The sequence below is a fragment of the Sorex araneus genome, chromosome 5 (genome assembly GCF_027595985.1).
Source record: "Sorex araneus isolate mSorAra2 chromosome 5, mSorAra2.pri, whole genome shotgun sequence".
Taxonomy (NCBI): domain Eukaryota; kingdom Metazoa; phylum Chordata; class Mammalia; order Eulipotyphla; family Soricidae; genus Sorex; species Sorex araneus.
Window position 1 is genome coordinate 33,141,756 of NC_073306.1, and position 27,767 is coordinate 33,169,522.

Here is a 27,767-nt window from a genome sequence, read left to right on the forward strand (position 1 = left end):
TCCTTCCCTTCCTCCCTTCCTCCCTCCCTCTCTCTCTCTCTCTCTCTCTCTCTCTCTCTGACACACACACACACACACACACCTGCCAATCTCAGGGGTTACTACTGGCTCTGCACTCAGGAATCACTGTGAACAGGAAGCCCCACTCAAGGGATGTCGGGGATCGAACCTGGGTCCGTCCAGCCCCATCTGAGCCTTTCTTGCTGGCTCCTCCTTGGTGCCTACAGCTCGGGTTGTCCCCTGACTCCTGGCTGCCCCCTTAGCCCAGGTGGGCTGTCCAGGCTGGGCAGCAGAGATGGCACCCTGGGCTCCTCCCGCACCGGCCCTGCCTTGGTTCCCCACTTCCCTACCCATCCTGTACCCCAGGAAGGAACCCTGGGCTGGAGGAGGGGTCCGGCTCCCCTCCCCCGCAGCTGCCTGCCCGCGGGCCGCTGCCGTGCTCAGCCTGGCGATGCGGTAGGCGGCGGGTGGGGGGGCAGCCTGGACACAGGCCCCTTTGTGCCCAGCCTGACTTGGCTGCCTGGCATGAGGCTCAGCTGCTCCCAGATCTCACCCAGAGGGGAGAGGGGAGGCTGTGGAGGGGCTGGGGCCAGGGGGCTCTTGACTCTAGCTTCCTGGACATGTCCCACCTCTGGGATGCTGGTGGCAGCACTGCAGGTGGGCTGCTGGCCCTGGTGCCCGCCGGCAGTCCACTTCCTCCCTCCCCTCCCCCAGGCCTGCCCGTGGTCCCTATCCACAGAGGGGAACGGGGGTGGGGGGGCTTAGGCAGCCCCATGGTGACCCCACACGGGAGCACAAATGCCTTGCTGACGGCCACTTCTCTCTTGTCCCCACAGAATGGTGCTGTGCCCAGCGAGGCCACCAAGAGGGACCAGAACCTCAAACGGGGCAACTGGGGCAACCAGATCGAGTTTGTACTGACGAGCGTGGGCTATGCCGTGGGCCTGGGCAATGTCTGGCGCTTCCCGTACCTCTGCTATCGCAACGGGGGAGGTACCCGGCGGGCAGTGGGCAGGGCCACCCCTCCCCGCCATGCGCCCCACTCCAGCCTGAGCCCCCAGGGCGTCAGACACAGACCGCGGCCTGGGCGGCCATCGGGGCCCAACTCCTGCAGCCCCTTCCTTTGGGATGAGCAGAGGGAAGCACCCCACCACCGAGGGCCCCTGTCTCGCCCCACCCCCCCAGTGTCGCAGGGACACCGGAGGACCCCCAGCAGCTTAGGCCTGTGAAGGGGCATGGTGCCGCCCGGAGTCCCACCCAGACCGTGGCTGTGGTCTGGATCTCCCCTGACCGCGCCCCCCCCCCCCCCGCCCTGCCCCGGGACAGGCTGTGGGTGGGCGCCTCCGACCAGGCTCCTGCTCCGTGCATGGCGCCGCTCGGGTCCAGCCCACCGCACAGGTCTTGCTGGTGGGTTCTGAGCAGGAAGAGGGCGGGGGTCCCCCCCCCCCCCGCCCGGCCCTCAGCCCGCCCCTCCCTGCCTGCAGGCGCCTTCATGTTCCCCTACTTCATCATGCTGGTGTTCTGCGGGATCCCGCTCTTCTTCATGGAGCTCTCTTTCGGCCAGTTCGCCAGCCAGGGCTGCCTGGGCGTGTGGCGGATCAGCCCCATGTTCAAAGGTGAGGCGGCCCGGGTGGGCGTGCACGCACATGCGCACCCCCTCTCCCCCGTGACCCTCACATCTGTGCAAACACGGCTCCCCCCACCCCACCCCACCCCAGCCCCGAGCACCTGGTGCCGACCCCCCGCCCCACATCAATGGCCACACACCACACACGCTGGGGTCCGTGTTGACTCGCCTTCCTCCCGCCCCTCTGACCACGTGTTGATACAGACCCCGTTGCTCCCTGCCTGGGCCCCAAGCAAGGCTTTGGCTGGCCCCTTCTGGTCTGCCCCGGGCTCGGGAGGGGGTTAAGGTCCCCTCCTGGGGCCAGATGTGTGAGGCTGCCCCTGCCGCCCCCAGGTGTGGGCTACGGCATGATGGTGGTGTCCACCTACATCGGCATCTACTACAACGTGGTCATCTGCATCGCCTTCTACTACTTCTTCTCGTCCATGTCGCACGTACTGCCCTGGGCCTATTGCAACAACGCCTGGAACACGCCCGACTGCGCCAGCGTGCTGGACGCCTCCAACCACACCAACGGCTCCCGGCCCGCCCTGCCCGGCAACCTCTCCCACCTGCTCAACCACACGCTGCAGAGGACCAGTCCCAGTGAGGAGTACTGGAGGTGAGCACGAGGCCGGGGGAGGGCGGGAGGAGGGATGAGGAGGCGGCCACCCCAGAGCCGAGGAGCCCCTCCCAAGGTCCTGCTCCTATAGGAAATCAGACAGGGCTGGGGGGATGGGAGAGGAGGCTGGAGACAGCAGGAGCCAGGCCCTGGGCCCAGAGGTAGGGCTGAGACCGAGGGGAAGAATGAGCACTGGGGCACTTGAGGGCTGTAAGGTGGATGCTGGCCTTCTCAGGGAATGCACCAGAACTCTATCCAGACTCCTGCCACAGTGCTCAGGAGACCTGAAAGCTTCCTGTGCTATCAGTCTCTAGCTGTGCTAAGAAAGAACCTCAGTGAGGCTGGAACGATAGCACAGCAGCAGGTAGGGCATTTATTTGCCTTGCGCGAGGCCAACCCGGGTTCGATTCCCAGCATCCCGTATGGTCCCCTGAGCACCGTCAGGAGTAATTCCTGAGTGCAGAGCCAGGAGTAGCCCCTGTGCAATGCTAGGTGTGATCCAAAAAGCAAAAAAAAAAAAAATGGGAAAGAAAGAACGTCAGCTCTTACCGTCCCGCCTGATCTCCCATGTGTGGGCCAGAGTGGGCTCGGGCCTCGGCACGTCCTGGAGGCAGTCCCGGCACTTTCCATCTGCACTGCCAGCCCCCAGACCCCCCTCCACAGAGCCTTCACCCAGGAGGGAGACGGGTACCGCGTGCGGGGATGGGGATGCCGAGGAGGCACCCAGAAGGCCTCCCTGAGGGGCAAGAGGGAGAGTGTGAGCTCATGGCCCCATGGTGGCCTCCACGCTGGGTCCCAGCACCTGTGGGCTACACCCCTGCACGGTGAGAGGTATGTGCCCTCCCCTTGGGGCTCACCTACAGACCTGGAGCCACTGCCTCAGTGGAGGGTGGGTCAGGCGACCCACAGTTCCAGGCTGTATGCTCAGCAGGGAGTGAGGCAGGGGGGTGGGCACCAGACACTGTCCCTCAGGGGTCCTTATCCAGTGCAAGAACAGAGCTCACTACGGCCCGGTTAGAATTTTACCACATTTGTGGGCCAGAGAGATAGTCTGGCCAGAGCACTTGCCTTGCACACAACCAACCTGGGTTTAGTCCCTGGAACCCCATATGGTCCCCCAAGCCCAGCCAGGAGTGATCCCTTTGTGCAGAGCATAGCTGGGTGTGGCTCCAAAACAAACACAAAGCGCAAAAAAAATTTTTTTTTTTTTACATTGGCATGGGGTGCATTGGGCAGCTGGATCTCTGCTAGGGAAGCACCTGCACCAGTGCCACAGCCAGTCCTCAGGAAGGGCTTGCATCGAAGCAGGTGGAGCTACCCACAGCAAAACTCTGGTTTTCTTCTATGCAGTCAGAGGGAGCTGAAGCCGGGCCACAGGTGGGGGTGCCCACACCTGCTCCTCAGCCCCGGGCACTCCAGGTCTGTTTCCCGCGCGGCTCAGAGCCTGATGCTGTGGATGGCTCCCTGCTGCCCCCTCCTGGGGAGCCTGGGGAATGACCCAGAGAAAGCCGGTGCCAGCAAGGAAGGGATAGAGCCTGCGCCTTTTCTCTGGACACCTGCTGAGCCAGGCGTATTATCTGTTATAAACATCTTCCTCGTCTTCTGATTCAGAACCTGAGTTTCTAAGTTCAGAAACGAGGCGGAAACACTGCGTCAGGGTGACCCACTGTCCCTGCTGTTCCCAGTGTGAACGAGGCCCCTGGGAGTCTGGGTGTCCTTGCCCCACCTTTTCTGCTGGCCCCTTGGAAAGCGTCATGATTTCATCTGAGCCTGCCGCAGCCCTGTTAGGTACCTTTAGAAGAGACAGCTTGCATGTGACAAAGGAGGGAAGAAGTCCAACGTCAGATGGAGTGACTGCTCTAGTGAGGGGCTCAGACAGCAGCTGCCCAGCCCACACCTGCTCCCCCAGCCCTGTGGACCCACGGGCCTGCTCCAACACCCCTTGGCAGTTCTGTTTTTACAGCCTCTCTGTGTTGTTCGTCCCTGTCAGGGGCCTGGGGCTGTGTCCCTTCACCTCCTCCGCCACTGGGGTACCCAGCACCCCCCTAATGCTCAGTGCCCCTCTCCCAGAGTCCTCATGGCAGCGCCACATGTCACTCAGACCTCACTCACCTCCTGGCTGTGCTGCCACTGAGCACTGAACCTCTCTCAGGCCCATTAGGAGGCGGGGAGGGGGGTGCGGGGGGGCACTCCTCATTGTTACTGAGATGGAACGAGATAACGTGGCATAAATCCGCAGGGCTCTGGCAACGCAGTTTTGGTGGCCGCTGCCACTGATGCGGGCAGATTAGGGCGTCCTGTTCCTGAAGTGTTTACCCTCTGGTTGGGGAAACGAAAACATAATACAAAAAAATTCCAGAGAAGCTATGCATCAACGATCAAGCTTGTGAATATGTTGGGTTCCAAAAGTTCTTTGATCTCAAATGCACATGGTCCCAAACCAAAACAAAAACAGAGTAAATATGACATCATGAAAAAGAAGGAGCAAGCTCCTCATTTGGCACCAAGGCTGGCCTTCTGTGCTCGACCCTGATGTCGTCCCTGCGCTGTGGCCTCACAGGGAAAATCCAGTGAAGACGCCCCCATCTGACACACAGATTTATTTATTTATTTATTTATTTATTTTGCTTTGTGGGTCACACCCAGCGATGCACAGGGGTCACTCCTGGCTCATGCACTCAGGAATTACTCCTGGCGGTGCTTGGGGGACCATATGGGATGCTGGGATTCGAACCCGGGTCGGCCGCGTGTAAGGCAAACGCCCTACCCGCTGTGCTATCACTCCAGCCCCGACACACAGATTTAGACATGAAGTTAAAGAAGATGGGAGCTGAGAGCTGGTTTGGGGTTAAGGCACTGCCGTGCACATGGCTGGCTGATCTGGTTCAGTCCCCGGGACTACACAGGGTTTCTCCAAGCCCCACCAGCTGTGACCCCTGTAAAGCAGTTTAGAGGTCATGTGCATGGAAAGGGGGCATTCTGGCATGATTTAAGGATCACAGACAACTCAGGGCAGCAGGAAGGGTGAGCAGGAGGTACAGGCGGAGGAGAGGGCAGGTGAGAGATGGTGGGAGGCCATGAATCCCCAGGAGGCCTCCTAGACTTTCTTGGGACGTGGAGGAGAGGTTGGGAGGTGTCGGAGCCAGCTGTAAGAACCCCCCAGGGCTGAGCTCATATGGGAGACCAGGTGCCATTTTCTCTCGAGGATGGCTGGGAGCGACCCCCAGCTCTGGGCCAGCAGTCACCCCTGAGCACTGCTGTGGTCTATCCTCAAAACAACTGACAAAAAGAACCCTCAGGGTGAGGGCCAGGCAGACCGTACACCAGATTGGACACTTGCCTTGAACAACCATCCTGGATTTAAGCCCTGACACCCCATATGGTTCCCCAAATGCCACCAGGATTCCTGAGAGCGAAGCCAGGAGTAACTTACCCCTGAGCGTCTCCTGGTGTGGTTCAAAAACCAAAAACAAAAAAAGAACCCTCAAGGTGAATGGTCAAGTGCCCACCACAGTTGTCGTTTCTCCTGCTGTCCCCTTCTGTCCCTGGTCCTTCTCTGCCCCCTCTGCCTGCCTTCCTAGATGCCCATGTGCCGGGCAGGCCAGTGAGCCTACTGCCCACCATCTCCGTGGGCCACCCACCCCTTCTCCACCCTCCAGCCTCGGCTGCACTTCTCTCCGGGAAGCCTCCTGAGCAGTGCTCTCCTGCCTGGCAGTGCCCACGTACCTGACCCAGGTCTACCCATTCAGCACCTGGTACACAAATGTCCAGTTGCTTGTAAAAACATTGCTGGAGTCACGTGCAGGTAGAAGGAGGGGGTGCAGGAGAAATTCAGGGTGAGATCTCCTGTACTTCTAAAGCACTCCACTGCCTCCCTGGGTTCCTTGGAGATGGAACTAGTGTGGTGAAAAGCTTATGGAAGGCTTCCTGGAGGAGGTGACATGGGATAGGATGTGTCCAGTCTGGGGGACAAGGGCTTCCCAGAGGGAGAAATGCACCAGCAAGACCTGGAGTGCCTGAACAGGGTAGGGAGACCTCCTCCTCTGAGAGGTGTGACCTTCAAGTGCCCTTCAAGCTCCTGGGAGAGGCAGCGCAGCAAGCGGGGGACTTCTGAGGTACCGAAGGCACAGGGGCGCCCACAGTGGGGCTGGGAGCGGGGCTGAGCCCCCTGAGAAAGAAGGCGTTGCCTCCTTGCGCCAGCGGGGTGGCTCCGAGGCAGACCCCCCCTTCCCGTGCAGGCTCTACGTGCTGAAGCTGTCGGATGACATCGGGAACTTCGGGGAGGTGCGGCTGCCGCTGCTCGGCTGTCTTGGGGTCTCCTGGGTGGTCGTCTTCCTCTGCCTCATCCGAGGGGTCAAGTCTTCGGGGAAAGTAAGGAGGCCTCCCTCGGCAGGGTCTGTGCCCACCCAGAACGATCCTGTCTCCTGGTGGGGCGGGGAAGGGGCGGCGCCCGAGGGGCCGGAGGCTCAGGTGGCCGCTGCCCTCCCCCCCCAGGTGGTGTACTTCACGGCCACCTTTCCCTACGTGGTGCTCACCATCCTGTTCATCCGCGGCGTGAGCCTGGACGGCGCCTTCACGGGCATCATGTACTACCTGACCCCGCAGTGGGACAAGATCCTGGAGGCCAAGGTAGGCCCGTGAGGGGCGGGGCGGGGGCGGGGCGCTGCTCTGGCCCCGCCTCCTCACTCTGCCCCGCCCCGCCAGGTGTGGGGCGACGCCGCCTCCCAGATCTTCTACTCGCTGGGCTGCGCCTGGGGCGGCCTCATCACCATGGCCTCCTACAACAAATTTCACAACAACTGCTACAGGTAGGTCCCTCCCACCCACCCCCCGCAGCCCGGCCTGCCCGCTCCTCTCCATGCCTAGGGATCCCCCACGACGCTCAGCCTGGAGGTCCTGGCCCTGGATGGGGTCCCGGACAGTGAGGACTTGGGAGCCCGGGGCTCCCTTCCCTAAGCCAGTGTGTCTGGAAAGGGGTCAGGACACCTGTGCTGCTGGCGCGCCTGCCTGTCCGCTCTGGGCTCCGGCCGAGCGGGGAGAGAGGGCTCAGAGCGCTGAGCACAGGCTTTGCCTGCGGCAGCTCCGGGGTCAGCCCCCAGCTCTGCGTGCTCCCCTGAGCACCACTGGGAATGATCCTCAGGCCCGCTGGGTGTGAGCCCAGTCCAAACAAGTGAAGCAGGTGGAGCTGAGGCAGGCAGGTGTGTGCCCTGACCTCTGCCTCTCTCTTCGGCCCGGTCAGGGACAGTGTCATCATCAGTATCACTAACTGTGCCACCAGCGTCTATGCTGGCTTCGTCATCTTCTCCATCCTCGGCTTCATGGCCAAGCACCTGGGTGTGGACGTGTCCCGGGTGGCAGACCACGGCCCTGGCCTGGCCTTCGTGGCTTACCCCGAGGCCCTCACCCTGCTGCCCATCTCCCCGGTCTGGTCGCTGCTCTTCTTCTTCATGCTCATCCTGCTGGGGCTGGGCACTCAGGTAGGAGGTCTGGGCGGGGGGCCCTGACCCGGGCGGGAGGCAGCCGGGCTGGGCTCTGATGGCCGCCCCCACCCCCCACAGTTCTGCCTCCTGGAAACCCTGGTCACGGCCATCGTGGATGAGGTGGGGAATGAGTGGATCCTGCAGAAGAAGACCTATGTGACCCTGGGGGTAGCGGTGGCCGGCTTCCTGCTGGGCATCCCCCTCACCAGCCAGGTAAGCCCCTCGGGAAAGGTGGGGTGAGGGAGCCTCACCTGGGACTGGGGGCCCTGACTCAGCTGACCGCTGACCCATAGGCAGGCATCTACTGGCTGCTGCTGATGGATAACTATGCTGCCAGCTTCTCCCTCGTGGTCATCTCGTGCATCATGTGTGTGTCCATCATGTACATTTACGGTGAGTGCACGGCCCGGCCCCGCCCGAAGCTCCACCCCTTTGTGAAGCCCCGCCCCTGTCTCAAAGCTCCACCCCTTCCCTAAAGCCCGGCCCCTGTCCCAAAGCTCCACCCCTTTGCTGAAGCCCCGCCCCACTCTAAAGCTGCTCGGCTCTTGCTAAACTCCCACTTTCCAGGGCACCGCAACTACTTCCAGGACATCCAGATGATGCTGGGCTTCCCGCCGCCCCTCTTCTTCCAGATCTGTTGGCGCTTCGTCTCCCCAGCCATCATCTTCGTGAGTTCCTAGGCAGGCCCCTTCCCTAGTTGCTCCATATGCGCCCACTCCATACTGCGGGTCCTGTTGGGAGCCCACAGCGGGAAAGCAGGACGACCCTTCCCCCCACCCCACCGCCAGGTGATCAGAGCTCCCGAGTCCCCTTCCCCCATGCCCTGTTGTGGCCTGCAGGATGGTTGCGGGGATCCCTGCCTGCCTGGCCTCCCCAGAAGGGTCTGAGGACTCATCAGTGGCACTGTGCCAATCCAGGCCGCGATGGTGTGGGGGTGGCTGGCCGGGCTGTACACAGCTTGGGTTAGGTCGGGAGCAGGCACTTCTTCAGAAGCCTCAGACCTGGAGTGGCCCTCCTGGTGCCCACCAGCATGTAACAGTGGGGGTGGACCTCAGAGTGCTGAGCTGGGGGTACTCCCCATGACTAGGAACCAGAGGCGGTCATTCCTAGTTTCCAGAGGGGAAAACTGAGGCCCAGATACTTTAGGTCAGCGGCAGAGCCCACCACTATGTGCCAGGACTGGCTGCGATACAGCCCCCAGGAAGTGGCCACAGGTGTGGGCCCTCTGGCTTCGCCCCTTTGCTCTCAGTGCAGGGGTGCAGGGTGGTGGTGCTGGAAGTGTGGTGCCCACGCCCCAGAGAGGCCCAGAGCCACCTTGGAGGGGCAGAGGCTGCACCCAGCTGCAGCGCCGCCCTGAGTCCAGTCCTGCCCAGCTGGCTCCTGGGTCATGAGGTGACCCCGAATTTCCACTTGACTTGTCTTGTGAAGAGGCTCCTGAGGGCTGCAGCTTCCACCATGTCGGGGTTGGGATCTTTCCAAGCCCGACATGGCCACCCGAGCTGACCACTGGTCTGGCCTTGGAGCTGGAGGAGTGGAAGTGTCCCGAAAAGAGCAGGAGACTGCCTTGGCCCACTGTGTGCCCAAATGCCAGGCTGGAGAAGGCCAGGGTCGGGCTCCAGGCCCCGCGGATGCTGAGACCTGGTGGTCATACTTGCTTTTTCATTTTCCTCTCTTTTTCCTTTTTTAGTTTTCGAGTCAGAGTCAGCCTTACCAGTGCTCAGGGTCGACTCCAGCTCAGTGCTCGGGAGTCCTTCCTGGTGGTACTGGGGGACCATGAAGGGCTGGGGATTAAATCCAGGCTTCTGCAGACAAGACATGTTAGAACTGGAGTGATATATGGTCCCCTGAGCCCCACCAGGAGTGACCCATGAGCACTGAGTCAGGAGTAAGCCCTGAGCACTGCCTGGTATAGCACAAAAACAAACACAGAAAAAAAGGACATGAACATCTTCACAGCCCTTCCTTCTGTATCTGTATTATATACACTTTATTATATATTTCTGGAGCGATAGCACAGCAGGTAGGGCGTTTGCCTTGCACACGGCAAATCCAGGTTCGATTCCTCTGTCCCTCTTGGAGAGCCCGGCAAGCTACCAAGAGTATCTCGCCTGCACGGCAGAGCCTGGCAAGGTACCGTGGCTTATTCGATATGCCAAAAACAGTAATAACAAGTCTGGAGATGTTCCTGGTGCCCGCTCGAGCAAATCAATGCGCAACGGGATGACAGTGATATAGTGATTATATATATATATATATTTTTTTTTTAAAGGAGGCCAAGGAGTGGGTTGAAAGGACTCAGTTTATTGTTTGGTTTTTTTTTTTTTGCTTTTTGGGTCACACCTGGCGATGCACAGGGGTTACTCCTGGCTCTGCACTCAGGAATCACCCCTGGCCGTGCTCAGGGGACCATATGGGATGCTGGGATTTGAACCCGGGTCGGCCGCGTGCAAGGCAAACGCCCTACCCGCTGTGCTATCTCTCCAGCCCCGTGATTATATATTTTTGTATATGTTTCTATTTCCAAAAAGCTCTTTTGACAAAGCCTTCCTTCTGCCAGCTCTAGAAAGTGTTTGTCTGAGCTGGGGGTAGGCTCTGAATCTGTTTAGGGAGTGTATGATAGCTCCCAATTGGTCACAGGGTCTCAGATGTGGGTCTTGCCCTCCAGAAGAGTCAGCAGGCGGGCTGGGGGAACCTGGGCTCAAGGATGCAGCTGAGGTCTCCAGGGTGGCTGTCCACCCTCCTGGCTTGTGCAGTGCACAGACCCCAGGGAGACACCCTGGAGAGGGCCTTCAGGAGGTGGTGTGCAATCCTCAGAGGCTTCTTGTAGGTGGTGGCATTTGTGCAGGGTTTGACAAGAGAAAGGAGTGGAGTATCCAAAATAAATGCAATGGCGGGAAATACTGGGCATAGTTGAGACACTATGACAGGAGTAGCATTGTCAGAACAGTGAGCTGAGGTAGCCCAGGTCTGGTGGCGGAAGCCTCAGCCGTACTCCTGTGGACTGTAGGGAACTTTCGCAAGTCTTGTAGCAGAACTAACTGACTTCACGAATTGACCACCGCTGAACCGTTCCCTATGGCTGTGCTCGGGGGTCAGAGCAGACAGGCCGGCACCTTCCACCGTGCCCTGCAAGCTCGCTCCCACTGTTGCCCCTCCAACCTGAACTAGCGCAGGGAGAACTGGAGAGGGAGGGAGTGGGTCCAGCTAAGAGGAATGACTAAGGCCTGGGTGTGGGGGGTGGCAGTGGCGGGTGACAGTGGCGGGTCAGGCTTCACCTCACCTACTCCTCTGCTCCCCCCTCCCCCCAGTTCATCCTTATCTTCACCGTGATCCAGTACCGGCCAATCACCTACAACCACTACCAGTACCCAGGCTGGGCTGTGGCCATCGGCTTCCTCATGGCTCTGTCTTCGGTCATCTGCATCCCCCTCTACGCCCTGTTCCAGCTCTGCCGCACAGATGGGGACACCCTCCTCCAGGTGAGGACAGGGTCAGTGGCGGGTTGCAGGGGGGGAGGCGTGGTGGCTGAAGCTAAGGGGCTCCCAGCTGATGTGCCCCGCCCTCCCCTCATTCCTGCAGCGTTTGAAAAATGCCACGAGGCCAAGCAGAGATTGGGGCCCTGCGCTCCTGGAGCACCGGACGGGACGCTATGCCCCCGCCATGCCGCCCTCCCCTGATGACGGGCTTGAGGTGCAGCCGCTGCACCCGGATAAGGCCCAGATCCCAGTTGTGGGCAGTCACGGCTCTGGCCGCCTGCAGGACTCCCGGATATGAGCCCTGCTGCCTGAGCACCGCCGTGGGGAGCACCTCGCCCCCACCCCGTGCTCCCACAGAGACTGGGGCGGCAGTGGACAGGCAGGACGCGGCCGCCTCTCGGCCACCACTGCTGGGGCGGCCACTCGGGTTCGAGTCCCCAGTGTTTACAGGTCCTTTGGGTGCCAAGATGGCAGTGGGGGGGCACAGGGAAGGGGTGGGAGGGTTGCTAGGGGGCCCAAAGCACTTTGGAGGGGATACTAGCCAGGTTCCCAAGGGCTGAGGGGCTTGACATGGCCTCTGACGCCCCCCGCTCTGGCCTGAGCTGAGGTCTGGGCAGGCCCCCCTCCGCCTGTACCTCTCCTCGGGCCTCCAGCCCCCTGACCAGTGTTGCTGTCCTTAGCGCACACCCCAGCCTCTGCCCAGGCCAGTCCACACTGTCCCCCTGGACCCGGGGGTGCTGGGTGGCTGCAGTGTTACCTGTCAGGCTGTGCGGCCTGCCGGCCCTGTCTGTCCGTGTGGTTCTTTTTGTCAAAGTCGTATTATCTGTCGTTGCCACTCCCCAGCCCCCAGCCTGGGGCCCAACCCGTCTTCCAGGCCCGCCTGCACCTTACTCTATGGCCCTGGGGTCCCTGCCCCTCACTTGTGCCCGCTGTCAGGCCCAGCCAGCAGAGGCCCTGGGATCCAGTGACCTGCCCCAAGCGCCAGTTTCGGAGGGGTCTGGGCCAGGGTGCTGCTCCGAGCCCTGGGGAAGGGGCCCTCTACATCCCACTCCCCACCCCCCCGTCCTCCCTCCACAGGCCCAGGGCAAGGCTTCCCCAACTGGGCTGCTCTGTTCACGTGCCAAATGGCCCCAGCCCGCTCGTCCCTCCCCCCAGCCCTGCGATGTCCGTTTGTCCATCCCCTCTGCCCCACTGTGCAGTGACAGCCTGACCAGTGTCTCTAACCCTCCGTAGCAATAACGGTGCGCTGCCCAGCCCTGCCCACTGTGCACCACTAGGATTTGAAAAGTCCATAGATTTTAATGAAATTTCTATTCCTGACTCTGAGCCACTGTTGTGCTTTGTCTGGGCCCCCGGGGGAGCAGGAGTATGGGCGGGGAGGAGACCCCTAAAGGCAGGGCTGGGTGGAGGGTAGGGACAAGAAGGATGAAGGCTTGGAAGGTTGGGGCAGAAGCCTGGAAGAGCAGGGAGGGTGGAGGGGACACAGACAAAGCTCCGGGGTTTCCTGGTTGTGATCACCCACCCACCCACCGCAGGGGAAAATGCAGCGGAGATGCGGCCAGCGCTGGGGAAGGAGGGCGGGCGGGGGGGGTGTTCCAGCAGAAGCAGACCCCCTGGTCAGTGGCCAACACTTCAAGAGGGGGCCTGGGGCGCTCCACTGGACAATGTTGGGAGTGCTGGCTTGGTCCTGGGGTTATACTGAAGCTTCCGGCCCCAGCGGCAGGTGGAGGCCAGGCCTTGGGCTTGGGGACGGCTCTCCCGAGGAGGAGCAGGCAGACAGCACTGCAGGGTCTGAGGCCAAACTCCAGCGGTACCCCGGGGGCAAGGCACAGGTAGGAAGGCCTGTCTGGACCCGAAGGTCTGCTGCCTGGACAGACAGGAGTGGCCGTGAGGGAGCCGCCCCTGAGGCAGCCCGGTGCAGCCTCCCCCCTCCCCAAGCACTGCTTTACCAGGGACTGTGGGGGACGCTGGAGGGCGGGGGGGCGGCCTTCAGTTCCCGCAGCATGGCCGCCTTCTGCTCCTGTAGCTCTGGAGGGGGGCAGAGCAGGGAAACCCCAGCTTCACCAGGGGCTGTGCCAGCGTGGGGTGGGGTGCTTGGAGCCTGCCAGGCATCCTCACCTGCCAAGGTGAGGTCCGGGGCAGCCTCCGAGGGCTGGGGTGGCCCCTCGTGCTCCTCCTCCAGGCATCGCTGCAGAGAGAGCTGGCTCCCTCACCCACCTGGCCCACCCCGAGCTGGGCCGGTTCCCAAGACGGGGCTCCTCCCATGCTGCCCCTGCCCAGGGGAATACCAGCCCCCCACCAACCCAAAGAGCTCAGCAAGTTTGGCAAAGTGGTGGCCAGCCTTGGCCCACGTCTAGCGGAGGAGGAAGCAGAAGCTGGGCCACGACCAGCCAGTTTCTGTGGGGGGACGGCACGGAGGGGCTGCACCAGAGCCTCAAACATGAAGTGGGCACAGAGGAGAAACAGCCCTGGAGGCACACAGCCCATGCCCGCCCCCCCATATACACAAGCTGGGGTTCTCACACCAGGTGGGGGCAGGGCTGCGCTCACCTGCAGGCGGTGGATCTCCCCCTCCAAGCTGCGACACTCGTCCTTCAGGAGGCCCCTGGGACACGAGGGTGTGCAGAACCAGCGCCCCAGGACAGTCTCAGCTGAGCTGAGCACCCCTCCCCCACCCCCACGCAGCCCAACCTTCAGCCTCACCCCCAGTGATCTCTGCTCAGCCCACCACACCCTTTGCTGCTGGGGTGCTCCCCCCCCCACTACTGGCCCCATCCCAAGCTGACATGGGCACCCCCTGTCCTTTCCGGCTCTTAGTGGTACCTACAAGGCTCTCCCCAGGCGACCTGCTCTCCCACAGTGTCCCTGGTCCCCTTCTCTGTCTGCACTCTGGGGCAACTCCAGGGCTCCCCTGGCTGGCTACCCCTCCACTGCACCCTCAGCGGGCTCACCGCAGGTGCTGGGCCACCTGGTCAATGCTGGACACATTCAGCTGGTCCCTGATGACACTGAGGTCCTTGGGCTGGCTGCTAGCAGATGGAGTGGACGTCACTCTCCCCGTACATAGCCCCTGCACCCCAGACCATCAGAGCATGAGCTCCACTTCTGAGACAGGTCTATGCCCTTTCCAGGGAAAGCCACAAACTCAGAGTTCCAGTGTGACCTCGGCCCTGCATCCCTGTGCATGACTGCAACCAAGCAGTAATGCTTCCACAGCCCTGGGGCAGGGACCACCTCCGAGGGCCCCTAGAAGCCGCTGCTATCCACAAGAACCCACGGCCTCCTGCCCCATCCTTGTTGGCACCTATCACTCCTCTTTCTGCAAAACTCTTGCATCTACAAAGAATCCCTTTCTCCTACTCCGATGCAGCTCAAACCATTTTCTTCAGGCCCCTCACATGTCTTCCATCAGGGAGCTGCCACCTGGGCTTCTGCGGTCCTCAGAGGCAGATCCCTACGCAAGAAGCCTCTAGACAGGGAGTTCCTTTCTGCAGTCAAGGGGCCTGACCAGCAGCCGGGAGCAGACCCCTTCTCTCCTGTGGGTTACCTGGCTTCATCAGCTCTCATCAGGAACCGTTCAAGCGCCGGCGGGTCATACTTGGGCTCCTCCAAGGCAAAGTGCAGGACCCGGGGGCTGTACTGGACCCACGCCTGGGTCTGCTCCCTGTGGCAGGGCCGGGCAGGAACTCAGACGCTCCTCTGGGAACCATAGTGGGCACTGCCCTGGCTCCCTGATCAGGTGCAGCCCCGCTGGGCTGCTGCGGCCCGGGGTGCCCACCTGCCCTCGCGGATGGCCTTCTGCTGGAGAGCCTGGAGCAGCTGCCGGAGCTCCTGGCGCAGGAGGTCCCTTAGCAGGGGTGACGGTGCCAGGAGGGAGGTAGGGTCAGCGGCCGGGCGGCGACCAGGGCCCCGGGAGGATCGGGCCTCACGGAGCAGGGAGCGCAGCATCATCATCTGCAAGAACTGGGACACCTCGCGACAGGGGGGAGGTGGGGGTGGCGACGGGGCGCGGGGGCGGGTGGACAGTAAAAGTCCACCAAAAGCTCCACAAGTTACTGGGCAGGCCGGGGACCGGGGACCATCAGGCGGGTCGCGAGAGACGCTCGGGGTGGGTTGCGGCTCAACTCCCCACCTCTGCCCGCAGTTCCAGACTCAATTCCACCGTGGTCTCGCCCAGAATCCGCTTCACTTCGGGCCGCTCGGGGAGGGGAACATGCTCCTTCACCAGGTCCCATAGAGATGGGGGGTCTGGGGGCATGGCCCGGACCTGCGGGCCAGCGGGCCGCCGCGCTGGGAACCCCCGGAGGCCGCGCCCCGTCCACGGGCCGCAGCCCCGCTACCTCCCGACCGCGACCCCCGGCTCAGAGGCTCGGGGCGCTGCCTCTTTGGCTCCCGCAGACGCCAGGGGGCCCAGGGTAGCCGAGCGGCGGGAACCAGGGCCCGCCCCGCCGCGCGCACGCGCTGTTGCCTTGGTAACGCCGCCGCCAGGCCCCGCCCCTGCACCGGCAAGCGCCCGGCTCGCGCGGAATCCAAACCATCTCGGCGTGGCCCTCCGCACCTGGAGCACGGCCCGGGAGTCCCCAGGGCCTACAGCCTCGCTGCCTCCCCGGACCCGAGCTAGGGCGGGGGTGACCCACCCACCAAGCCCTTCCTGAGCAAAGCGGCTCTCCCTCCGGCACTGGTTCAGGGATCCAGGTCTCCAGCCCCAGATCGGAAGGCCAGCTCCATTCACGTTTTTTACTAAAGCACCCACACAAGTTTCTGTGCAATGTACAAACACAAGCTGGGCCCTGGGGCTACTGCCTTCTTGGAGCCGGGAGGCGGAACCAGACTGACCCATCCACACCGCACCTGCCTCCCATGCAATGCCCAACCCCAAGATCCCAGGAAGTGACTCAGCACCCCACTCTGGGCCCCCCTGGGGCTGCTCCTCAGCAGTAGGGGCCCACCAGTTTGCCCCTACAGTGTTGAATGGAAAAGGTTTCCCCTCCCCTAGGAGCACGGAGACCCCCACCCTCAGGTCTGAGAATCCCCCCTAGAAGAGACACTGCCCCTGGTCATACGTCCAGGCCCTAGGGGACTCAGGAGGAATAGGGGGAACTGAGGCACAGAGAGGTGGAGCGACCTGGCCTGGCCACTCAGCGAGGCAGTGCAGGGGCTGGCCCAAGCCTGACAGTGAGGGAGGCTGGGCTGGGAACGGAGGGGCAGGAAGAATGGTCCACCCCAGAGGGCCACACTTGAGGGGCCTGCCCAGGATGGAAGCCCCCCAAAGTAGGTTCGGAAACTTCCAGCTGCAGTGAGGCAACCTACTGGAGATCCTTGGAAAACAGCGGCCACAGTCTGAGTCCTGGGGCCCCCACAGCAGTCACCGCCAGGCCGCAGGACAGGCCTCTGGCGGGTAGTCCTTGGCAACAGGAGCCTTTGTCCATCCGCTCAGCCCCAGGGAGGCCTAGACGGGGGCCGCCCAATGTCCACCGTGATGTTGGTGAAGAGCGGCTGCCTCGAGACCTCCAGGACCTGGTACCGCACAGACGCAATGCCGTCCTGCTTCATGGTCAACTTGGTGTTCTGGATCTTGGTAAACCTAGACAGGGGAGAAATGGGTCCCAATTAGGGCTGACCGCTGGGCCCAAGCAGGATCTTCGGGGCTGACTCTCCAGCCACCCCGGCTTCTCCCAGGGGTGGCCAAGTCCTCCTTGGGCACTCCCTCCACCTACTGGAGTGCTTCTACTTCTGTATTCGTCCCCCTCGCCAAGACCTCAACCCCTGGGACAGAACAATAGTCCAGTGGGAAGGCCACGGGGCTGACCCAGGTTCAATCCCTGGCAACCCATATGGTCCCCCAAGCACTGCCAGCAGTAATTCCTGAGTGCAGGGCCAGGGGTAACCTCTGAGCATTGCCAGATGTAACACCCCCCAAAAAAAACCACACCTCACCCGAGTCCAGAAACAACACACTTCCACAAATCTTTCAGCTCAGAGCTCCCTGCACTGCCTTCACAGGGCACACCCCAGGGGTACACCAAATGCCACTGCCCACGTCAGGTGTATCATCCTTTTCCTCCGAACCTGTCGCCCCTTCTCCATGCCACACCCAGGAGTCACTCTTCCACAATCTCTGGCCTGAGCGGTCCCCAGGGCCCAGGCTGGGATCTAAGCATCAGGGTCATAGAAGGGAGACAGCGAGTGAGAGTGACAGTGAGGCGTGTCCTCTCAGGACGAGTCTGCTCCTCAAGGGTGACAAAAATCTCAGGGTTCTAAGGCACACGGGAGAAGGGGACCAAATTGGCTGCCTGGGAAGGGGAGGCTGGGGCCTCGCAGGCATGACAGAGGTTGGGGCCCTCCAGGCAGAGAGGGAAGGGCACCGGCAGGTCCTGACCTGGGAACAGACTGCACAGCAAGCAAGAGCTTAACGTGCCTGTGGGATGAGGTACGAGCAGGGCTCCAAGTTGAAGGGAACAATTCATCACTTAGCCTGCAAGTGAGGGACTGAGCCCAGTTTGGGGAGAATGAGCAGAGGACCTGAGCTGGCTCTGGGCAAGGGGAGGGACGCAGGGAAGACCCATGTGACATGCCACAGAAGAGGCAGAGGTAGGAAGAGAAAAGTAAATGGACTCTGATGGTTTAGGGATGGCAAAGAAAAGGCCAGGAGAGGGGCTGGAGAGAGAGCACAGCAGACAGGGAGCCTGCCTCGCAACAATGGCTGACCCGGGCTTGATCCTTGGCTCCACATGTGGTCCCCCGAGCCTGCCAGGAGTGGTTCCTGGGTGCAGAGCCAAGAGTAAGCCCTGAGCACTGCTGGGCGTAACCCAAAAACAGAGAGAAGCGGACAGGCAGAATGATAGGATAGCAGGTACAGCATTTGCCTTGCTTGCAGCTGACTTGGGTTTGATTCTATATGGTCCTGCATCCTATACGGTCCCTGACCACTGCCAGGAGTAATTCCTGAGTCCAGAGCCAGGAGTAACCCCTGAGCATCACCAGGTGAGCACCCCGCTTCAAAATAAATAAATAAATAAATAAATAAATAACCAGACAAAGGAAAGAAGGAAAGAAAGACCTAGAATTCCTAACTCGGAGGCAAAAGCGAGTAGGCAGATGGGCCACAGTTATCTTTCCTCTATAGAAAGCCAGAGAGTTCTGGCTATCTTGCTACTTTCCCTGAGTAAGGCAGACTTGAGTGATTGGTGATGGCTTCTAGCCTGTGTAGTTCCAGGCCCCCGGCCGCTGACACACGCTTCTAGAGTTCCTCTTCCACCTTGGGCCCAGTGGCTTGGTCTTCTGGCCCGCCAACACTGAGCTCGCTCCCTTGGATGCACTCTTCTGGGCCATCAACAACCCAGCATTTCTTTTAATTGGGGGCTGTGAGGAGGTATAGGGGAGCTGCTCACATGGTGCTTGAGAGTGGGGGGATGCCACAGCGCTGGGGATCGAGCCCGAGACCCCCGTACGCAGTGGGAGGCGGCCCCACGAGCCACCTCTCCGTCTGCCAGAGTTCCTCTGAAAGGCCTTTGGTTTCTGCTCTCTACACGCCCAGAGCTCCAGGCTCCTGTCGAGCATCAACCAACGTCTGTGCTGCCACTCATATTCCCGCTCACACTCCGAAATCCAAGCATGATCCCTCCTCTCATGCTGCCTCTTCCCTACCCCGAGCCTGGGAGGGAGCACCTCCACCCCTCCAGCACCACCGCTCCCACTGCCCACCCGCAGCCTGCAGCTCTGCCTCCCGAGGAGCTTCGGGGCCCCGGCGCATGCATGCACATACTCAAGCCGGCTCCTACAGTGCTCTCCCTTTGACCCACCCGCCTCCTCTGTTAGCCTGGGGAACTCGGCCCTGTGTCCCGGGGCTCTGGGCCCCATCTGCGTGAGCCAAGGAACTCTCTGCAGCCCTACCTCCTCCTACGCACTCCCACCTTCTCCAGGAGACCTCCTGGGCCCACTCCCTCTCTACCAGGACTGCCCCATCCCAACCACCGGGGGCTGCAAGTGCCCAGTGCTCCGCAGAAGGAGCTTCACTCCGGAGAGTCAGGACTGGGTGTGGCCCTGGCAGCTCGGGAGCAGGACCAGACACCCGGTGTCATTTCACAGTGGCACTGGCACGCCTTGGAGCCTGAACTGCCACTCAATCCAGTTTGTCCTCTCCTCAGATGGGGTAGCGGGATGCAGGAGCTGTGCCCAGTGCCCACCAGCTGTCCTCTCTGGCCTGGCACCAGTGAGGCCTGTGGACACAGACAGGAAGGTCTCGACTTGAGCGTGACCTTCGGATGGGGCCGCCATCCGAAGAATCAGGGAGATGCTGGAATTCCCAGAGACCTATCCCAAAGCCTTGGGACCACCTCCAAGGACCAGTGATCCTGGGAAGTTTCCTGGAGGAGGTCAGGGGTCAGTCAGGGGCCCTCGGGGACAGGGGTGCTGGGGGTCACCTCTGAGGGTTGGGCTCGTTATGCTTGTCCCGGTCATGCTTGATCATGCGGTAGCGGCCTATGCGGATGTCCGGGCGCGAGATCTTCATCCCAGTCAGGGAGATCCTGAGGGTGGGGACAGACGGGCTGCAGCAGCAGGCCACAGGAGGGGCCAGGAGCCCACCCCGCCTGTGCCCCCGCCGCCTCCGGGCCCCTTCCCGCCGCCACCCTACTCACCGGTTGAAGATGTCGTCGTCCTCACCACCCCAGCCCCAGTACTCGTTGGGGAAGCCATTGATTCTCAGAAACTGGGCTTTACTCAGGCCCGACACGCCTCCAAAGTAGCCGGCATAGGGCAGCCTAGGGCACGGAGGGCAGGCGTCTGCCAGGGTCTTCAGGGGATCCCGGGTGAAGGGCAGAGAGGGACTGGGTGGAGGGCGAGGGCCTGGGTGAGGTGGGGCTGCAGGGCCCAGGCACCCCTGCAATGGGAGCCCTCACCTGAAGCCAAACTTGTCCATGGCGATGGCAAAGTGGCGAGGCTGGTCGCCGCAGCGGTAGAGGTTTCGGTCATCCATGGGAACCAGGTCGACGTCACTGAAGATGAAGCAGTTGTAGGTCGAGTCTTCCTTCAGTGCCTCGAGGAAGCCCACGTTGAGCAGCTTGGCCCGGTTGAAGGTGTCCTCACCGTGCTGAGGGCGGGGTCCACATCAGCAGATGCCCAGAGCTCCCCTGACCACTGCCTGGAGCGGTGTCCAGGGCTTCCCCCCCACGCCCTCAGGGCCAAATCCAGCTGCTGAGCTGGATGCGACCTTCTCTAGACAGCACTGCCCGGCCTCTAGTGCAGGACCCTTCTCGACACAGCCCTGGTTGGCAGGACTCCTGCCTGGAACACTTGTCACACCTGGGTCTTGCGGGGCCCAGGCCGAGGGTCCCATGGTCACAGCTGAGCAGCTCACTCATTCGGCATCCACACAACCCTCCCTAGCTCATGCCAGCAGCCCTTTCCTTTGACAATTCTCTTTCTTTGCAGGGATCTGGTTTTGTCAGCACCCTGGACCTGGGTCCCTTCAGAGTTTATTCATTTTTTGTTGCTCTTTTGGTATGGAGCCACATCTATCTATAATCAGGGTTTATTCCTGGATCTGCACTCAGGAGTCACTCTTGGCTTCGAGAACCATATGCAGTGCCAGGGTTGACTGTGTAGAAGGCAAGCGCCCTACCCACTGGGCAATCTTTCTAGCCCCTTCATAGTTTACTTATGCACAAGGGTAGCAAATAATATAAGAGGAATTCCTCAAGGATGACACTTTACAGAGGGTTAAAAGGAAGATGGAAGAAAGGGAAATCCTACAATTGTTGCTCCTTAAAAAAAAAAAAAATTGGGAGGGGGGCACACCTGAATGCTCAGGAGTTTTTCCAGGCTATACACTCAGAAATCACTCCTGGCGGGGCTCTGGGGACCATATGGGATGCTGGGGATCGAAGCTGGGGCAGTGGCATGCAAGGAAAGTGCCTTACCCGCTGTACTATTGCTCTGGTCCCCACAACTATTGCTCTTAAGGACATGATATGGACACTTCTAAAATGTCTCTACCTTTCGGGCCAGAGAGATAGTACAGCAGATAGGGCACTTGCATTGGTCAGTCGAAACTGACCCAGGTTCGATCTCTAGGAGCCCATATGGTCCTTCAAATCTGCCAGGAGTGATCCCTGAGCATAGCCAGATAATGTCCCAAAAACAAACAAAAAAAATGTCTTTTACTTCAGAAAGTGTCCTAGTTTCCATGCTATCAGATGGGCTCCAGGGATAAGGAACGCTTCCAAAGTGACAGGTGATGTGTGATATGACATGTCACTTCTGCATTTTTCTGGAAGAAAAAATGTTTAGTTCTTTGGTGTTGTAGGTTCACTAAGGAACAAACCCATTGCCTCACACATCAAAGGCATGCACTCATGCACTCTGCCACTGAGCCACTCCCAGGACCATCTGATATATAATTGTTAATTAAAAATTAAAATTTTTTTTTTTTTTTTGCTTTTTGGGTCACACCCAGCGATGCTCAGGGGTTACTCCTGGCTCTGCACTCAGGAATTACTCCTGGCGGTGCTTGGGGGACCATATGGGATGCCGGGGATCGAACCCGGGTCGGCCGCGTGCAAGGCAAACGCCCTACCCGCTGTGCTATCGCTCCGGCCCCTAAAAATTAAAATCTTAAAGTGGAGCTAGAGTGGAAGCACAGCAGGTAGGGTGTTTGTATTGCATATGCCAACCTGGGCTCAATTCCCAGCACCCTATGTGATTCCCCCGAGATCCCTTGAGCCCTCCCAGAATGATCCTTAAGGGGCTGCACAGCGGGGAGGGCATTTGCCTTGCATGCGGCCGACCCGGGTTCAATTCTCAGCATCCCATATGGTCCCCCGAGCACCGCTGGGAGTAATTCCTGAGTGCATGAGCCAGGAGTAACCTCTGTGCATCGCCGGGTGTGACCCAAAAAGAAAAGAAAAAAGAAAAAAGAGTGATCCTTGAGTACAGAGCCAGGAGTGTCCTGAACACCACTTGAGTGTAGCCCAAAAGCCAAAAAAACAAACAAACAAACAAACAAACAAAAAAACCAACTTTCTTTAAGAAAGTCATCTATATTAGCATAGTACTAATGTCCTTGGCCCACACTGCTACTGTTTCTCAGCCACCACCCCCACCGAGGGCCCATATCCCTCCACCCATGTCCCAAGGTCCCTACTTGGAGTCCTCTTTGAGCCAGTGGGGACCCTGGAGACGAGCAGTCATAGACTGTGTCTACAGAAGCCACAGGGCCTGGTCCCCTCCCCCCAGCCTCGAGTCCAGGGCAGGGTCGGGCTACGTCCACTTGTCTCCCCCATGACATGACAAGCACAGGACTTGCAGAGGGGCCAGGACCAGGATGCAGACCCAGGGCGAGCCCATGGGAGCTGCATGTGGGGCCCTGCCCCCAGCTCTCCGGGCTGAAGCAAGGGTTCCTAGAGTGGGGGGAAAGGACAAGAGCCCCTCCACTCTGCCTGACAACTGCCCCCGGCCCCAACTGGCCCCCTCCCTCCCCTCCTTTCCCCACACCACACCAGTTCTCCAAGTCAGTGCCCATCTCCTGCCCCTGCAGCCAGAGCCACTGACCCCCACGGGCTCTAGAACACCCTCACCTCTTTCTCTTCTGAAACTCCTCCCACGGCCAACGCCCTACCTTTTGTCTTTGCTTCTCTGCTTTTTTTTTTTAAAAGAGTTGTCTCCAATTGGCTATTTGCATTTTGACAAATCTGATTCCTTTCCCAGCCCACTGCAATCTGCTTCCGCCCCCAGCCTGCCCCTGAAATGGCTCTCCCTGGGCCCACCTTGTTGCTAAATCCACTGGACGCTCCTCAGTCCATGTCCTGCCTTCCACCCCCGGCAGTGCTGTGCAGCTGCTTCGGTGCCTTCCGGGAGCTTCCTCCGGGGCCTCTGGGCCTGGCCTGCTTCCGGCCCCTCCTGCCTCTCGGGCCTTGAGGAGTCCCCTCCAGCTCTCCCCACCGGGCCCTCAGTGTAGCTTTCTCCGCTCCTGCCCTGCATTCCTGGGCAGTGAGGACAGTCCATTCTAGGAACCACCTCCAGGGCCTGAGCCTGAGTGCTGGTACAGTAGGAAGAGCGTTTGCTTTGCACACCTGACCCAAATTCAATCCCTGACATCCCATATGATCCCCTGAGCCCACCCCGGAGTGATTCCTGCATGCAAAGACAGGAGTAACCCCAGAGCACCACTGGATGTGGCCCAGAAACAAAAACAAAAAGAGTCGAGAGGGTTCCCAGCCCTGGTCCAGTTCCTGTGTCCCCGCCTCACTCAGAGATGTGGGATCCATACTGCCAGGGCCCAAGACTACCTGCCATCACCCTTCGTCCAGTGGTCAAGGCGGACTTCCCCTTCTCCACTGTTCCTGCCACATGACTCCACAGCCCATGATAGCACAACTGAAATGCACCTTCACCGTCTCTTCCTGAACCCCAATGACCACCCCACCTCTAGGATTCCCTCTCATGCCCTTCTCCAGGATGAGAGAAACAGCACTGCATGTAGGATGCTTGCCTTGCATGCGGCTGACCCAGGTTTGATCCCTGCCCCCTCCCCGCTATGGTCTCCTGAGCACAAGCAGGAGTGATCCCAGAGCACAGTCGGAGTAAACCCTGAGCACAGCTCGGTATGACCCCCACCACCACCACAAAAAAGGAAAAGAAAAGAAAAGAAAACAGAGAAGAAAAAAGGAAGTAAATCTACATGCTTCTCTCCCTTTAAAAAAGGGCCAGGTATGGGGCTGGAGCGATAGCACAGCGGGTAGGGCGTTTGCCTTGCACGCGGCCAACCCGGGTTCGAATCCCAGCATCCCATATGGTCCCCTGAGCACCGCCAGGGGTAATTCCTTTTTTTTTTTTTTTTGGTCTTTTTGGGTCACACCCGGCAATGCACAGGGGTTACTCCTGGCTCTGCACTCAGGAATTACCTGAGTAATAGGTAATTACTGGTAATTAATAGGTAATAGGTAATTAATAGGTAATTGCTCAGGGGACCATATGGGATGCTGGGAATCGAACCCGGGTCGGCCACATGCAAGGCAAACGCCCTCCACGCTGTGCTATCGCTCCAGCCCCCAGGGGTAATTCCTGAGTGCATCGCCAGGTGTGACCCAAAAAGAAAAAAAAAAAAGGGCCAGGTATGTCTTGACATAGGATCACGGGGTCCATGACAGGTCAATACACCTGCTTCTGGTAGGCTACCTATGCTGCGCGGTCTGATATTATGACCCTGGGCACAAAACAGGTCCCACCCCTGCCTTAAAGCTTCAGCCCCACACTGGTGAAGGGTTGGGTAAATAATCACTGTATGAGTGAAATGCAAACACAAAAGTTCATAAGTTTGTAACTGTACACGGTGATTCTCTAATAAAAAATTAAAAAAAAAAAAAAAGCTTCCGCTCCATTTCAGGCCAGAATTTGCATGCCAGGTTCAAACCTGCCAGGGATCCCTCCACACGTGGCTTCATTAACTGCTCCAGCCTCATCTCTGCTACTGTACCAGGTGCTGGACTCATCCCTTAGCCAACGGTTCCTGAACACACAACACCTGTCCTCACCTGGCCCTGGGGTCCTGGGTCCCCATCATAGCTCTGGGTCAGATGTCACGTCTACCTTCACTTCCTAACCCGAGCTGGCCCAGGGACTGGGCAGTCACAGCCACAGAGGGGCATTGGGGCAGCCTCAGTGTACGGCACTCACATGCAGGGCTGAGCTTCTGGCCTCAGGCCTGGGGCCGACCATGGCCCTCAGGGTGATTTCATTCCTGGAACTCTCTCCCTTTTCTCAAAGGGCTCCTCCTCTGCACAGGACCAGTGGCCAAGCTCCAATGCTCACACAACACCGGGGGAATGCTCCTTTGTAAATTTACACCTTCTGGGCCTGCCCTGCCCAGAGCAGGCAGGGACCTAATAGGACGGTCCCACCCCATAGCACCACCTGGTTGGTAAGGGGCCCTAGCCCACGGCAGCGCACCTGGTTAATGACATAGATGCCATAGCGCAGCCGCTGGCGCCTCAGGATGGGGTGCAGGTAGTGGAGCCAGTAGCGGAGGTGATGCTCCCGGTGTCGGAAGGGGATGATGACCGCCACCGTCTGGGCTGGGGTGCAGTCAGGGGGGGTGTAGCGGCCGCCCAGGAGCACGCCCGGGTTCTCTCTCTGCACCCGCTCCAGCGGCATGGGAGAAGTGAACTCGATCAGCAGGCGGCCAACTGCAGGGAACAGCAGCGGGCATCGGGCCTTTGCTGGCACCCTTCAGCCTGGGGGCGCAAGGGAGCCCAGGGAACAACGGGAACAACCCTTTCATAAGACCTGGCGTCCCCACGGGCAGGCTAGAGAGATGGTACAGGGATTCAGACACTTGCTTTGCATGTGGCTCCCCCTGGTTCCATCCCTGGCACCACCGGTGCAGCACTGTGACCCCCTGGGTATCCCCAGGCATAGGCTGAACCTCCCCCTCCCCCCAAGAGGCTAGATCCTCTCCCCTAGTTAGGCTGTCAAGCTCGACCCACCCCTACAGGGAGGCCCGGGCCTGCAAGGCTCACCAAGACCAGGCGGCAAGTCAGGACAAGGTGGCAGGGCGGGGACCGTGGGGCCCGGCCAGGCACTGGGGGCCCCAGGGAGCCCGGAGCTGGGGGCAGTGGCGTTGGGCCGAGAGCAGTTGGTGCTGCTGCTGGCAGCTGGGTGGAGGCCGCGGGCGGGGCTGCGGGCGCTGAATCGGCTGAAGAAGGCCAGGTGCTGGGCGTAGACGTCAAAGTAGAGGATGACGGCCACCACGAAGTGCAGCAGGCAGAGGAGCAGCACCGCCTTGCAGACGCGCTCCAGCGTGCCCCCCAGCAGTCTGCTCATCCCGCAGGCGGCCGCCGGCCCGCCTGGGCCCGGGCATCCGGCTGCCGGTCTGGGTAGGGAGGAGAGAAAAGAGTCTGCAGGTCAGGGCAGCGAGCTGCCCATCTCCTGCCCCTGAACGCAGAGAGACCCACATCCTCACACGAAGGGCCTGCCCTTGGACAGCCCCCACTGCACCCCAAGGACTCACACTTTCCCTACAGGCACACAGGCACAGTCCCCTAGCAACTCAACTCACACACCGGAGCACTCAAACCACGTCCTCAACACGCACATGCCTGGCGCCCTCACGGAGGGGACTCAGCTCACTACTGAGCCTAACACACACATCCACACCCTCTATGCCCACAAGCATCGGGAGTCCTGGTAACAGTGTTTCTCCTTAACTAACAAACAATGTTGCCTACAGACCAGGCTACACCTGCCCAGGCAGGGCAGTGCTCTCCAGCGGGGTTTGCCAAAGGAACCCAGTACTGAATACCGACCATGCATGGGGGCTGGGGGGAGGGCGCAGGGGTGTCTTACACTCAGGCCTTCAAAGCAGTTCTCCAGGGAGCATCACCTGGGACCAGGTAGCAAGTGATGCTTAACATCTGGCTGGCCCACATATAGGCCAGAAGTTTGGGGGCTCTCTTCCCTCTGGAGCAAAAATTCAAAATATAGGGTAGAGCAAGGGACAGCCTTCCTGTAAGACCTCCACGACTCGCATGAACTTCCTGGGGTCTGCTCAGCCCTGGGTTCTGAGTCCCCCAGGGAGTTCTGGAGTCTTGGGCCCTGGAAAGCGTCGGGCCTCTCCCTGGGGGCACTTCTGGCACAGCACACTGCTCCAGCACCCTCTGCCCGGCCAGTCACAGACACACCCGGGACAGGGACCCAGCACACACTCACAAAGCCGGGGCTCCTGGACTCGCACGGCCGCGTCCACAGTCTCCCGAGCGGCGCAGAACGGCCCGACCCACGTGCACACATTCCCACCCCTCGCTCCGGGCAGGGGTTCTGGGTCAGCCCGCGGCCAGGCGGGGCTGCGAGCTTGGGCGGGGCTGGAAGCCCTAACACGTGTCACCCCCGGACGGGGGAGGCTGCAAAGAGCCGGTGGGTGTGGAACCTGGGGTGGGGCGTGGATTTGGGGAGTGTGGACGAGGGGCCGGGGCTCAAGCCCCGGGGAAAGGCAGGGGAGCGCCAGAGCCGCGCCACGAGGCTGGGGCGAGCGAGGACAATGAGGGAGGCTGGCTGGGGGCGGGCGGAGGAGCCCGGTGGGGGTAGCGCGCGGTGGGGGAGGGGAGGGGCGCTGGCAGGCGGGGGTCTGGCCCGCGCCTCGCTCACCGGGTCCTGCGGGCGGGAGCGGGGGGGTCAGGGGCCGCGCTCGGGAGCTCCTCGCGGGCCCGGGTGTGGAATCCCAGGGCCCAAGGCCGGGGGCCGCGCGCGCCCCCCCTCTCACCCAGCTCTCGGGGCTCAGCAGGAGGCGCCGCTCCGGTTCGGGCTGGGTTCCGGGCTCCGGCGGCTGCGGACGGCTCCGTCCCCCATGGCCCGCCCCGCCGCCTCCCGCCGCCCGGTTAGCGGTCCCCGCGGCCCCGGGGCCGCCTCCCGCCGTTTGCACCGGCCATGGAGCCGAGCCGCCCCGGGGGGCAGGGCGGGGCCGGGCGGCCGGGCAGACCCACGGACCCGCGGACCGACGGACCAGCGCGGCCGCCTCCCTCCCGCGCTACGGCGCCTCGGAGGGGCAGGCCCGGCCCGCGCACCCGCGAGCGCGCACTCGCGGCCCCCGC

At 60.9% G+C, this 27,767-nt stretch overlaps 3 protein-coding genes across 9 annotated transcripts in view; 1 reads left to right on the plus strand and 2 right to left on the minus strand.

Annotated features, from left to right (window-relative positions):
• The window catches only part of SLC6A9 (solute carrier family 6 member 9), a 31,725-nt gene extending 19,221 nt beyond the window's left edge, over window positions 1–12,504 (plus strand). For all 3 annotated transcript variants that reach the window (XM_055138202.1, XM_055138203.1, XM_004614166.3), the window contains 12 exons: window positions 837–993; window positions 1,485–1,616; window positions 1,961–2,228; window positions 6,467–6,599; window positions 6,723–6,857; window positions 6,933–7,036; window positions 7,468–7,705; window positions 7,787–7,921; window positions 8,002–8,101; window positions 8,276–8,376; window positions 11,017–11,187; window positions 11,288–12,504. In XM_055138202.1, the coding sequence (XP_054994177.1) occupies window positions 837–993; window positions 1,485–1,616; window positions 1,961–2,228; window positions 6,467–6,599; window positions 6,723–6,857; window positions 6,933–7,036; window positions 7,468–7,705; window positions 7,787–7,921; window positions 8,002–8,101; window positions 8,276–8,376; window positions 11,017–11,187; window positions 11,288–11,482 (1,869 nt within the window). In that variant the 3' untranslated portion in view covers window positions 11,483–12,504. The remainder of the gene's footprint in view (window positions 1–836; window positions 994–1,484; window positions 1,617–1,960; window positions 2,229–6,466; window positions 6,600–6,722; window positions 6,858–6,932; window positions 7,037–7,467; window positions 7,706–7,786; window positions 7,922–8,001; window positions 8,102–8,275; window positions 8,377–11,016; window positions 11,188–11,287) is intronic.
• A 140-nt stretch (window positions 12,505–12,644) lies between these two features.
• CCDC24 (coiled-coil domain containing 24) lies at window positions 12,645–15,761 on the minus strand. 4 transcript variants are annotated; one of them, XM_055138206.1, is made up of 8 exons: window positions 15,317–15,761; window positions 14,963–15,138; window positions 14,732–14,848; window positions 14,136–14,210; window positions 13,735–13,789; window positions 13,303–13,372; window positions 13,134–13,212; window positions 12,645–13,051 (listed from the first exon to the last, which is right to left on the minus strand). In XM_055138206.1, the coding sequence occupies exons 1-8, from the start codon at window positions 15,440–15,442 to the stop codon at window positions 12,817–12,819; spliced, it is 933 nt and encodes a 310-aa protein (XP_054994181.1). In that variant the 5' UTR covers window positions 15,443–15,761; the 3' UTR covers window positions 12,645–12,816. The 4 variants fall into 4 exon arrangements, with proteins under 4 accessions (XP_054994181.1, XP_004614339.2, XP_054994182.1 ...); XM_004614282.2 differs by having other exon boundaries at window positions 14,136–14,213; XM_055138207.1 differs by lacking the exon at window positions 14,136–14,210.
• A 146-nt stretch (window positions 15,762–15,907) lies between these two features.
• B4GALT2 (beta-1,4-galactosyltransferase 2) lies at window positions 15,908–27,745 on the minus strand. 2 transcript variants are annotated; one of them, XM_055138205.1, is made up of 7 exons: window positions 27,325–27,745; window positions 25,701–26,053; window positions 25,132–25,367; window positions 20,085–20,275; window positions 19,824–19,946; window positions 19,608–19,712; window positions 15,908–16,768 (listed from the first exon to the last, which is right to left on the minus strand). In XM_055138205.1, the coding sequence occupies exons 2-7, from the start codon at window positions 26,002–26,004 to the stop codon at window positions 16,618–16,620; spliced, it is 1,110 nt and encodes a 369-aa protein (XP_054994180.1). In that variant the 5' UTR covers window positions 26,005–26,053; window positions 27,325–27,745; the 3' UTR covers window positions 15,908–16,617. The 2 variants fall into 2 exon arrangements, with proteins under 2 accessions (XP_054994180.1, XP_054994179.1); XM_055138204.1 differs by having other exon boundaries at window positions 27,440–27,744.
• Between the last annotated feature and the right edge of the window lie 22 nt (window positions 27,746–27,767).